The sequence below is a fragment of the Ornithodoros turicata genome, chromosome 1 (assembly GCF_037126465.1).
Source record: "Ornithodoros turicata isolate Travis chromosome 1, ASM3712646v1, whole genome shotgun sequence".
NCBI lineage: Eukaryota > Metazoa > Arthropoda > Arachnida > Ixodida > Argasidae > Ornithodoros > Ornithodoros turicata.
The window spans coordinates 5,637,317-5,649,739 of NC_088201.1; the positions used below are offsets into that span (position 1 = coordinate 5,637,317).

At 45.7% G+C, this 12,423-nt stretch overlaps 1 protein-coding gene across 1 annotated transcript in view; it reads right to left on the bottom strand.

Annotated features, from left to right (window-relative positions):
- LOC135377377 (homeobox protein slou-like) overlaps positions 1-12,423 on the bottom strand; it is a 13,780-nt gene continuing 1,357 nt past the window's right edge. Inside the window, exon 2 of the mRNA XM_064609739.1 lies at positions 1-852. Coding sequence (XP_064465809.1) covers positions 449-852 — 404 coding nt within the window. The 3' untranslated portion in view covers positions 1-448. The remainder of the gene's footprint in view (positions 853-12,423) is intronic.

Genomic DNA, 12,423 nt, shown 5'->3' on the forward strand with positions numbered 1-12,423 from the left:
TTTTTTTTCGAGTCTCGTTCGTGATATTGTAGTTTTCGTTCGGCATCATGACCATGACCATTCCGCACATGCAGGTCCCAGTGGACGGGAATTACTTGTGATACAGGATCGCCAAGATTCCGATTCTAGATTCCGAAATGAAAAGGTTGCATACGTGATACGGAAATCTGTTGCGTAGTTAAGTTTGGTAGAGCGACCACGTGACACATAGGAAACGGGTGTTCGTCAATACGTGTCTCGGGATGAACGTCTTCTCGAAGAACGACACCAAGGTCTGTGCCGCACGCAGCGTGGAACGCCAAGCGTGGAGAGGGAACGTCGGCCGAGCAGGCGGAGCTCCGGAGCCCGCCTCCGTGGAGAGCAACGCCTTTATTGCCGGTAGGTGCGCGTCGTCGGGTGCTGGGGGCGTCCGGGGCGACGACGTGAGACTCGGGCGCCCGCGCCGCTGCTACGACGGGAAGAAAGGCTGCAGGGTGTAAGGGCCCAGGTAGGCCGGTGCGTACAGCGCGTACGGAGGTTGCACGAAGGGTCCCGGGGAGCCTGGCGTCGGCGGCCCCGTCGGACTGTTGGCGTCCAGGCCCGGGTTTTGCTTTTTCCACTTGGTACGCCGATTCTGGAACCAGATCTTGACTTGCGTCTCCGTCAGGCGAAGCGTGAGGGCCAGGTTGAGCCTCTCGCAGACGGAGAGGTAACGGGTCGTCTTGAACTTGTTCTCCAGGGCAACCAACTGCTCATACGTAAAGGCTGTGCGGGCTCGCCGAGGTTTTCCGCCTGTCGCCGCCGCCGCCCCTTTGCCGTTCTCGCTCACCGATTTCTTCTTCTTGCCGCTCTTGACCTCCGGACCGCGGGATTCTGCGAGCGGGGATTCACCTTTCAGTCCCCACACACACGACGCGAAATGCACACACGTCCGATATACAACCGAACCTCACTCCCCCAACAGTTCCGTGCTTCTCCTAACTGAAAACCAATATTCTTTCAGTATACGAAATATAAAAGACACACGCAACGCGCAGGAGCGATTAGACCACAATGGCGTTTCCGTAACGTTTACGTAATTCATGAGTTTTCGTCTGCGCTAAATCTGTGCACCAACATTGCGTCTACTATAGAATGTGCACGTCAGACAGGCTGTCGAGACCACAGGACAAATGAGACTGATGACTTATCGAGAAAACAAGAGGCCATTATCGAGAAGGGTATAATCGGCTTAGGTGACATATTTCTCAAACGAGATTAAAGGAAAACGGAAGATGTCGCTTCCCTCGTCATGTTTTGGCCATTCCAGTAGAGTAGGTTGAAAGCGCAACTATCATTGTGCGTGCGTCACATCGCAATTCTTACGCATATACGCATCTGTACTATAGAAACGTCAAACTGGAACTCGGCCACAGAAGTTGACGCATAGAGATTTGCCCGTTCTTCTGTAATGCGTAATCTAGTAAGGGTGGGACACATAAGAGCAAACACATGCACATGTCGCAATTTCACACACACGACATGTTTGTCCAGAAAGTGTCGCAACACTGCTGGGGATAAGCTTCGTTAGGTCAGAATGCACAAGAGGAAACAGCTATGCAAAAAACAAATACGAAATACTTTTTTTTTTATCGCTGTTTTTTCTGTGACTCGCCCAACGCTTGAAGTCTTTCAGTGCTGTTTCGTAGAGCCATGCTCGCATTTCTAAACAGAAAAGGCACGGCCTATATACCCAAATTACTACTGTACTCCGAGGCGGCCTGGAGTGTCTCTCTTGTTACCAGATGCGGTTGCGAGGTTCACTTACCGTGTATTCACACGAACGACATCCTCACGGAATATTCTAGCGGAAGAAAAAGCGTAAACACTGCTCACAGAGCCGAAGTTTCGTCCCGTGTTATGTTGAGCATTCACACGGTGCGGAATATTGGGAGTGGCGTACAGCGCATTTAGCAGACGACACTTAGCAGACGACACCGTCAGCGTGCCGTCTGCTACGCAATATCTTGTGTCTGTGTAGCAGGATCACGACTTTCTATATTATAACGACCATGTCACAACCAGCAACCCCTATGAGGAGCCCGTCCGCACGATCCGCCAGGGGCGCTACTCATCGGCACGCCACGATTGGACGATGGAAATTTGAATTCTGAACGCGCAGAAGCGTATGTACGACTACCGTAGCAGACGACAGCGATAGCTCCTATGAAAACGCATAGAAGGATGATGATAATCAACCTCAGAATAAAACATCTGTGGAACGTCCACCGCTTGTACAGAAATACTAAGGTAAGCTGAAGTACAAAGTATCGTAGAAGTTGAGGAAGCAATAACTGGGACGATGAGAAGCGCCACCGCTAGCTTCCAAAAATGCGGCGCTGGGAAGGGGTGCCCTCGACATGGTCGTTATAATCTAGTAGTGCGTGTCTGTCCTCCGCTTTGTCCCATAACACATGAGCGTCTGCCTAAGTGTTTCCCTGGTATAGTAGTTTGAGAAAATGTCAATCCGGCGCTCACTGACGGCATGTGACACTATCGCGGAAATACAAACGTGCCCTTTGCAAAAGGGCCAAGGGAAAAAAAAAATAATTGCACGTTATATTTTATCGGACTACATCCGCGTTTACTTTGGACAAGACAAGCAAGAAATGCCCGAATTAATGCGGATGGTTACAAACGCACATACGCCTCTCGGGAAACACAGCCGTGAATAGAACTGGACGTAAGACATGAATCAAGCCATCCGGAGTATATATATGCCGAATGGCAGCACGGGGGTTTCGCGAGATCTATATCGGCAGGTTATCGAGACCAGCAACACCTGACGGCATCGATCTCCTGCAGCGCCGCTAAACAAAGATTCATTGCTGGTTCGTGAGTCTATGTGTTTTCCCTCAAACTCAAGGCAATGTTACCGTCGAGTCAACACCAGCTAGCTTGCCTGCTCCTGCAAAGAAGTGCTGTCTTTGACATTCTAGTCGAAATCCAGCGACGACAGCTTTATGGGACATCCTGTGTCAGTAATAATAACTAATAATGACGATCTCTAGCTGTTGCGTATTCCGTTTATATGTACAGTCAAACTCCTTTACAACGAAACTCAGGGGACAGCAAAAAAGATTTGCAGTAAAGGTATTTTCGTTAAAAAGGATGTCCATTATTGGACCTATAGGGCTCCAGCGGGAGCGCAAAAAAATTTGCTGTAATGGTATTTTCGTTAAAAAGGTGTTCGCTATAAAGGAGTTTGACTGTATATACTTCGTAGTATCTTGTGCGTTTTGTTTTCCTGCATTTTGTCAAATATCCATTTTATCATGCCCTCTGTTCTTCTTCATTTTTTTCTGTATCCCTATAGTGTGCCCACCTCCGTTATGTAATGCCTTCGGGCTTTTAACGAATTACCAATAAATAAATAAATAAATAATCAGTCAATAAAACGTGGCGGAGGCCTCTTTCTACGTATATGGACATTATAGGCTGGTCTTCTATTCTACCGAAATAGCGGAATAACCAACAGTCCTGTATAGGCAAATCCTTCGTCCGCCCAGCGAAACAGGACGCAAAATGTGTGGGAGCGTTGCCAAAGTGGTCGCCCGTGAAATATGAGGAAGCAGAACGACACGCTCTTTAGTCTCAGGAGCTGCTCGTTCACGCTAATTTATTGCGCTGCGAGTATTCCTGTTCTCGCCCCTCATTCTATGACGACGCACCCCTCATAATTGGCTCCCGAAACTGCTTTTGAAGAACTGTCCCATCCATTAGCTCGGGAGCCTCCAACTTGACTACAAGGGCACAAATTGAAACGAAACGGAACGGGCGATGTCACTCAAGGCGGGGGCTGTCGTTCTCGAACTAGAGCTAAAAGGCTCCTGCGTGGGTGTCTCTACAACCATTTTTGAACCAATTGATTAGAAAATGCTTTCAAATCGATTCATACTCGCCAATGTAACGGAATGACAACAGCTCGCGCATGACGACGGGACGGGGAATGGGGAGATAACCGTGTATTCACACGAGCGACATTCCCCCAGAAGCGGAAGATGCGAAAAACGTCATAGCTTTCTGCTGTCACGTGTGCGCAAGCGCTCAACGTCGAGTCTGCACGTACACTGCTAACTGTGGGGAACATCCTGCTACACAGCCACAAGATATTCCGTAGCAGACGACAGGAAAACACGCTGACGGTGTCGTCTGCTAAGTGTCGTCTGCTAAATGCGCAGTACGCCACCCCGGATATTCCGCACCGTGTGAATGCTCAACATAACACGGGACGGAACTTCGGCTCTGTGAGCAGTGTTTTCGCTCTTTCTTCCACTAGAATATTCCGTGAGGATGTCACTCGTGTGAATACACGGTAAAGGTATAAGCATGTCAAATTTAGACGTAGTATACAGGGTGTGTGCAGAAAAACATGACCCGCATTTTTACATGTAACTCGTTGTCTACTTAGCCGAGGAACTTCCGGTGGCGCACGACGGCGCATTTATGCGTGCGAAATCTGTAGAAAAATTGTGAAAGCCATACCCAGCTTAAAAAATAAACGGAACAACGAAAACGTCGGCTTCCGTGCATCAGAATAGGGCAACATGGTGGGCAACAGGGTGTATATGAAAGGGCAACATGGTGCACGTAGGAGAGTTGTGTTCAAGTACCGCTAGGGGGGCTATCGGTGCATAAATCGAAACTATGTCCCACATGGATGCTCATCGGCAGTGCCCCTAGCGGTGCCTGCACATAACTCTCATGAGACCGAAATGCACTACCATGCTCTGTCATGACCGCCCTATTCTAATGCATGGAAGCCCATGTTTTCGCGCTCAGTTAATTTTTTTACACTGAGTATGGCTTCCAGGATTTTTTTGTAGCTTTCGCACGCATAAATACGCCGTCATGCGCCACCGGAAGTTCCTCGGCTAAGTAGACAACGAGTTACATGTGAAAATGCGGGTCATGTTTTTCTGCACACACCCTGTATATGCGATGTAGCCAACGGCGTTGCCAAAGTGATTCTTGGGCGAGTCATGTGCAGTCGTCTGCATGCAGTTCATGTCGTCTGCGATTCCTGTACCTTTGTCGTCTGCTATCTTTCTCCGCTGCGACTTTTGTCGTCTGGAGTTCGTTTCACCCGCGATCCTTGTCATATATGCTGTCATTGTATTCCGCTAGCATTCTCGGCTGCGATTCCGTGTCACGTTTTGGGGCAGCCGCCTTGTCTAAAATAGCAACTCACGTTGATATTCCTTCGTGCCTTGTGAAGTCACTGAAGTCACGAATTCATTGTCGTACAACGAGACATGCCATGCTGTATACCGAAAGTAAACCGTTCTGTCTGACGTATATAGCTACGACTATATAGCTTGCCTTTCTGTCTGCTTGTACGCTCGTTATCGAGAGGGAATGAGTAAAATTAAAACTCGGACCTTAAGGAGGACAGAACCATCGCGTGTCGAAACTGGAAAGGAAACCCGAGTCCCAGCGAAGAACACTTTATAGTTCCGCGAAGCTATTATTGGCCTTATCCGTCTCTTTGTTCTCCCTAATGCGCTTAATTCGGGGGTGCCTCGGGCAACCATACCTCCCCTGCCAAATAGATAAAGTGCACGGATTGAGGCAGCCGATTAGTGGTGAACCGCTATCATCGCTGGATTTGAGTGATGGGCCGCCCGCCGCTTTACTTGCGGTGCTCGTTTTTTTCTTTTTCTTTTTTCTTCTTTTTTTTCCTATTCCAAGCGCTTTGCTGTTCGCAGCGAAAAGGTCAACATTTTGCGTGTTATATAAGACCTACATTGTAAAAATTGGTTCAGTTCAGTGCAAGGTGAAACGTCAACTGAAGTTTTTTTTCTCTCTCTCTCTCTTTCTTTCACTATTCTTATACCATGACCTGCATGAGCAACTATTTAAGAACGGCGTGTTTCTTCTTAGTGAACAAAACTGTGTGTATGTTTAGTGCATCGTATACGCTATGCGTTACGTACGTCCAAATAAACTGACTCTGACGCGTTGAAAAGGTTCGGTATACTTTTGCGTTTATACAATGGGCCGCGCAAGATTACAATTATACGGGATGCATGTCTATATAGTATAATAGCGTTTCTGGTTTTCGGTCGAAAAATGCCGAAAAACACCCGCCTATAATGTGTTTGCAAATTCAGAATTCTCCGAAAAAAATCTCCATGTGTGTCGAGTATAGCGATTTCTTTCTTCGTCCAAAAGAGCCAAAACGGGAAAACCCCAATTTTGTGTGAGGAAATGCGCTCAGTTGTCATGCGCAACAATAGACCATTTTAGAAAAGCAAGCGCCACCTGTAGTACGCAAGGGCTCATGGGAACTTAGAGCGCCTTCAAGCATTACGATACGGCCAGAGGCGGAGGTAGAAGAAGAACAACAATATTCCCGGTGTGCGCAGCATCAGCGTCAGCCGATATAAACCATATCCGAAGCAGACTACGGAGCAGTGTCCCTCAAAGTTCCCATGCTGCCTTGCGCCACGCGCTTGGTGGCGCGCGCATCTTTTTAAAATCGTCTATTCCTTAATAGATGATCTCAAAAAAAAAAAAAAAAAAGAAAGTAAGTAAGTTTCAAAGAAGTTTGTAAGTAGTGAAGTAGTAGTCAAAGTTTTCCTCTATACTTGTCTAGAAAATGTCCCCTCTTGATTTTGGGCTTGCGCCATACTCGGACGTACGGCCCTATACATGCATCGAATTGTCAAAATGTGCCCTATAGTATCCCTACCATATACTAGTCCATTAGTGTAAGTGATGTGCATTCTCGAAACTGCGTGTTGGGAACTGCATGGAAGGTGCGTTCTATCATGTCGGGTGTGACAGCAAGAACACGTGTACAGGGTGTTCAAAATTAAGCTTTCACGAGCGCTACGCAAACACAGCGATGACAGGAAACCGGATGATAACTTTACGCTACTTGTGTAAGAAACAGGTGCTGCTAATTGTGCACTGTAAACTGAAAAACACCCTTATGGGTGTAAATGACTTGTCCTATAACTCGCACCGCTTTTTACACCGTATGGTCTGGAACACCCTTTTAAGAGGGTCTAATCTGTGTAAAACACCCTTTGAAAGGGTGCTTTTCCTTGGAAATGCCTTCTTTTGCACCCTTTTAGGAGGGTGTTTAACAATCTTACACCCTCCTAAAAGGGTGTTTCAATGGTGCAAAAGAAGGCATTTCCAAGGAAAAGCACCCTTTCAAAGGGTGTTTTACAGATAATACACCCTCTTAAAAGGGTGTTCCAGACGATACGATGTAAGAAGCGGTGCGAGTTATAGGACAAGCTATTTACACCCATAAGGGTGTTTTTCAGTTTACAGTGTGTAGCAACTTTTTCTTACTCAAGGAACAGAAAAAGTAGCACCAGTTTTCTTTTGTTCGCCTATTTATAAGGTGCTATAGTGAAAGCTTAATTTTGAACACCCTGTATATCCCTGTGTGCACTACAGCAGCACAGTGTTCACGTCGTCTCCACATGTGTGTCTCGTTCTTTTATTTTCGCGTGACTGAGACTGTGTTTCAAGAAACTGAACAGCCGACCCCCTAATCGGTGTAACCTATAGCTCTCTCTCTCTCTCTCAAATAAACTGATATTTCCTCCTATGCTTCTGTGCTTCCAGATTCGTTATACACTCTTAGAAATGAACTTCACCGCATAGCACGCTCCTAGCCAACCATCATCTCGAATGATATCGTTATCTGCCCTGATTTGTTGAAAAAGGTGGGCGTACGCCTTTTTTGTGACAATTATGAACAGCATAAGTGTCACAAAAAAGGCGTACGCCTCCAGTTTTCAACAAATCAGGGCAGATAACGATATCATTCGAGATGATGGTTGGCTAGGAGCGTGCTATGCGTCGAAGTTCATTTTTAAGAGTGTAGTTCAAATGGTGGCTAGTTCTATAGTGTTAAATAAATTAGTTTTATCTCTACTTAGCGTCTTTATTCTTTCTTAGCGCTATGTTCTATGCCTTAGAAAGACCAACTCGTGACTTTTCCCCCGTCATATATATATATAGGGTGTATGTAGTATGACCTAGTGAATTGGAGCATTTTTCCTTAACCTAAATATTACTGCCGAGAACATCCGATTTTTCTGCACGCAATCGACGCCGATAAACCCCCGGCGAATTTAATAAACGCCTAAAAACGAGAAACCCCACCCATTAAGCACACTCTTAAAAATGAACTTCGCTGCATAGCACGCTCCTAGCCAACCATCATCTCGAATGATAGCGTTTTCTGCGCTGATTTGTTGAAAACGGGAGGCGTACGCCTTTTTTGTGACACTTACGCTGTTCATAATTGTCACAAAAATGGCGTACGCCTCCCGTTTTCAACAAATCAGGGCAGATAATGATATCATTCGAGATGATGGTTGGCTAGGAGCGTGCTATGCAGTGAAGTTCATTTCTAATAAGACTGCAGTATATTCGGGGCCTGTATACTTTCTGCGGGTTACCCATATATACGCCTGCACCCTGTTTTTGTCCACTCTAAAGCGTATAGGAACAATACGCCTTGGTACATCGTATTCCCTCAAAATCGGAAAATGGACGCAGCTTGAGAAGCACTTGTGGTCACTGTATAAGGTAAATATTCCGAGTAGCAACGATCCAACATGTCGCGTCGACCAATGTCCTCCGCCCAATGCTTTGCTCTGACGGTTGCTACATTTGGGCATTGCATTTGAAGCCGCATCAACGCCAATATTAAAAGTACATCCGCTTTGCACACTGTAAACTGAAAGACACCCTTATGGGTGTAAATGGCTTGCCCTATAACTCACACCACTTTTTACACCATATGGTCTGGAACACCCTTTTTAGAGGGTGTATTCTGTGTAAAACGCCCTTTGAAAGGGTGTTTTTCATTGAAAATGCCGACTTTTGCACCCTTTATACACCCTTTTTGGAGGGTGTTTAACAATCTGACACCCTCCTAAAAGGGTGTTTAAAGGGTGCAAAAGAAGGCATTTTCAAGGAAAAGCACTCTTTGAAAGGGTGTCTTACGCAGAATACACCCTCTAAAACGGGTGTTCCAGACCATAAGGTGTAAAAAGTGGTGTGAGTTATAGGACAAGCCATTTACACCCATAAGGGTGTCTTTCAGTTTACAGTGCAGCACGTAATCCTCGAAAACAGCAACAGAGCCTCCAAAAGTTCACACTGCCCGTATGGTTTGCCACTAATATGCCATATAACTAAATGTATAGGAGATATGCAGGGCCGTACATCTGATCAGGATCTGATGACTGTACACATGCGGCACTCGTTTGATGCACAGTTCCCGCAATGCACGTACACTGTAAACTGGAAAACACCCTTATGGGTGTAAATGGCTTGTCCTATAACTGACACCTCTTTTTACACCGTACATGGTCTGGAACACCCTTTTTAGAGGGTGTATTCCGTGTAAATCACCCCTGGAAAGGGCGCTTTTCTTTGAAAATGCCCTCTCTTGCACCCTTTAAACACCCTTTTAAGAGGGTGTAAGATCGTTAAACACCCTCCTAAAAATGTGTATAAAGGGTGCAAAAGACGGCATTTTCAAGGAAAAGCACCCTTTCAAAGGGCGTTTTACACGGGATACACCCTCTAAAAAGGGTGTTTCACACCATGTACGGTGTAAAAAGAGGAGTCAATTATAGGACAAGCGATTTACACCCATAAGGGTGTTTTTCAGTTTACAGTGTATGCTCGTTCGCAGTATATACTGTACTGCACAAAATAATTTCATTTGAAACACAGAGTGTCCGGAGAGAAATACTAGTCCCTTCATTGTCTCGTTGCAATGTCTACCTATTCGACGGTCAAACTTATGACGCAAAGTCTCGTTTCCTGCTTTAATCTGAGTGCTAAAAAAAAAAAAACCTTCAGGGACCCTGAGGAAGCAACTAGAACAAGTTTAATTTTCGATTTGCACGTATATTTTTATGGTAATACCGCCCGAAAACTGACCACGGAGCGGTTACGAGATGTACTTTTGCGACCTGCGACCATATGAGTTGTAAACCAACTCCGCTCTAGCTGCGAACTTACAGAGCGCTAAAGATGATGAATATATTTGGTCGTGAACATGAGAGAACTGATGTTCTGAGGCTGGAACAACATAGAAGGGACAATCACATACATGGCCTCAAGTTGCCTAAACATATTTTGTCGTGCATCTCGCGGGACATCGCAGAAGCGCATCTGCGACATACCGGCCGGTCAATTTCCGAACAGTGAATGCATTTGGGAGCACCAAGAACTATTAGGGGGACACTAACCTCCATTGAAAGACAGCTCAGGTATCTGGGGCAAGAACATCTCAAAAACAGTCCTTCCGGACTTCGAAACAAAGAGGAGCAAAGCGAAAGCAATTGGGGATAAGCAAAATCCCCGGACAGGATTCTCCGGATAAACATAATATCGGCCAATACAGAATCAACCGTCCGCTATCACACTGCAGTGATAGCCTGTGAGACTGCCTAAAATGCCACCGATCTAATCTGCATATACCACAACCGGTGATGATAAAGAAAAAAAAATGGGGACGTGAGCTACGACGAAGTCGAACTGGCTACCTCAGTGCACTTACACGCAGAAAGTGTAAACAAATGAGAGAGTTAAAATGACGGGTGTTCAACATGGAGTTCAAAACTTTCGGCCAAGTGAATGTAAAATGTCGGAATCGCTTGGGGGCACAAACAGCACACGTTCAGCGAGTCATAAGAATGTTCATAAGCCCGGTTGTATGTAGAAAATCTTCAAGTGCCCTCAGCGCCTTGTCGGACGACGGAGGACCTATAACAGTTTCGCGATGTCCGAAGGCTCGGGAGTCCATACGAGAGAGGCTCGCCTATACAACCGGGCTACGATATACAGTGAACCCTCGTTAATATGACCCCCGATAATCTGACACACACGCTTTACGACCATACTTCTGGGGAACAATGCAGTGAAACCTCTGCAACTCCCACCCGTTAATATGACAATTCCGCATTATGACCAAAATTTTCGGGAACGACCATGGTCATAATAACGAGGGTTTACTGTATTACGTTCATGGTAAGGTGGACGAAAGAAGGGAAGGGAAAGGAAGAAGGGAATTGATTGCAAAGCAACCGTTTCAGCATTAACTTTAACATTAAATGTCGTCAGCAAGATGATAATTGTATTTTCAAAACTGTTGTACTTCCATAAACCTGTCCTTTTATATTATGGTCCTGTACCATTGTATAGAACTTGCGTATAGTTCGTTCTGGTGCATGCGGTACAACTTCCTTTGATCTCTCGGTTAACGCTTTCCATCCCTTTCAAGCATTCAAAACCTTGATTTAGGAACTATTTCCGATGACTTCTGTACGTTCATAAATCGAGCGTTGGCTGCACATGTAGCTCAGATAATTCATGAATTGGGGGAAGCAAAAAAAGAAAAACGAGAGAGAGAGAGAAAAGGAGATGTTAGGCTGTTGGATGTTGATGGTGTACACTCTTTAAAAAAAGGGTGTACTTTAACTCCTTTCCTTGCCACATATATCAATCCCTTTTTGGAGAGATACGTTTACTCTCAAAAAGGAGTCCCCTCACTCCCTTCAGACTCTTCAGAGAGTAATATTACTCCCCAGTAGGGAGTTAAAGGGTCTGTATATAGGGAATAAAGGGTCTGTAAATATGTGGCAAGGAAAGGAGTTAAAGTACACCCCCTTTTTTTTAAGAGTGTAGCTCGGAAATTAAACTCGTCCCAGTTGCTTGATTACATAATGATGTCCAACTATTTTTTTTTTCTTACTACTCGAACCATAAAAGGAAACCTTGTGCCAAGCTTAACCATCGAAAGGGACATTGCATGAGGCGGAGAAAGAACTGTACATAATTTTGAAGCAACAGAGATTGTGACGGGACTACAAGCGACGTAGAGCCAAGATGTTCGTCTGGATGGAACGCCTTGACTACACGCATGTATGCAGACAAAACACTTGCCTATAGAGTACATATAGATATGCCATGGTAATAGTCTTTGAAGACCTAATACCTTTACTATACAAACGTGTCCCGTGCTGAGTGGTCTTCTCCGGTCGAGCACAAAGTGGGGGGTGGAAAAAACGGGTGCTACTTTGAAGTCTATCATTTAGGGTGAAAGTTGCGGATCTCGATCCGCTTGCGCGAACGTTGCAGAAATTCCTCAGTACATAGGAATAGTGGTTCTCAACGGGTTCTCAACGCTGCTCGTGCGTAACAAAGCGACTGAGGATGACAGTGAGGAATTTCAGAACGTTCGTGCAAGCCGGTCCAGGTGCTGCACAGCCATAGCATATAGGCGTTTTGAACCTATCGGGCACTTGCTATATACAGGGTGTATGCTATAAAAGGTCAGTGACATTTTCGCGCGTGACACTATATCTATTTGAGAGACAGACTTGTGCTGCCATACAGTGAATCACTTATGCCAGA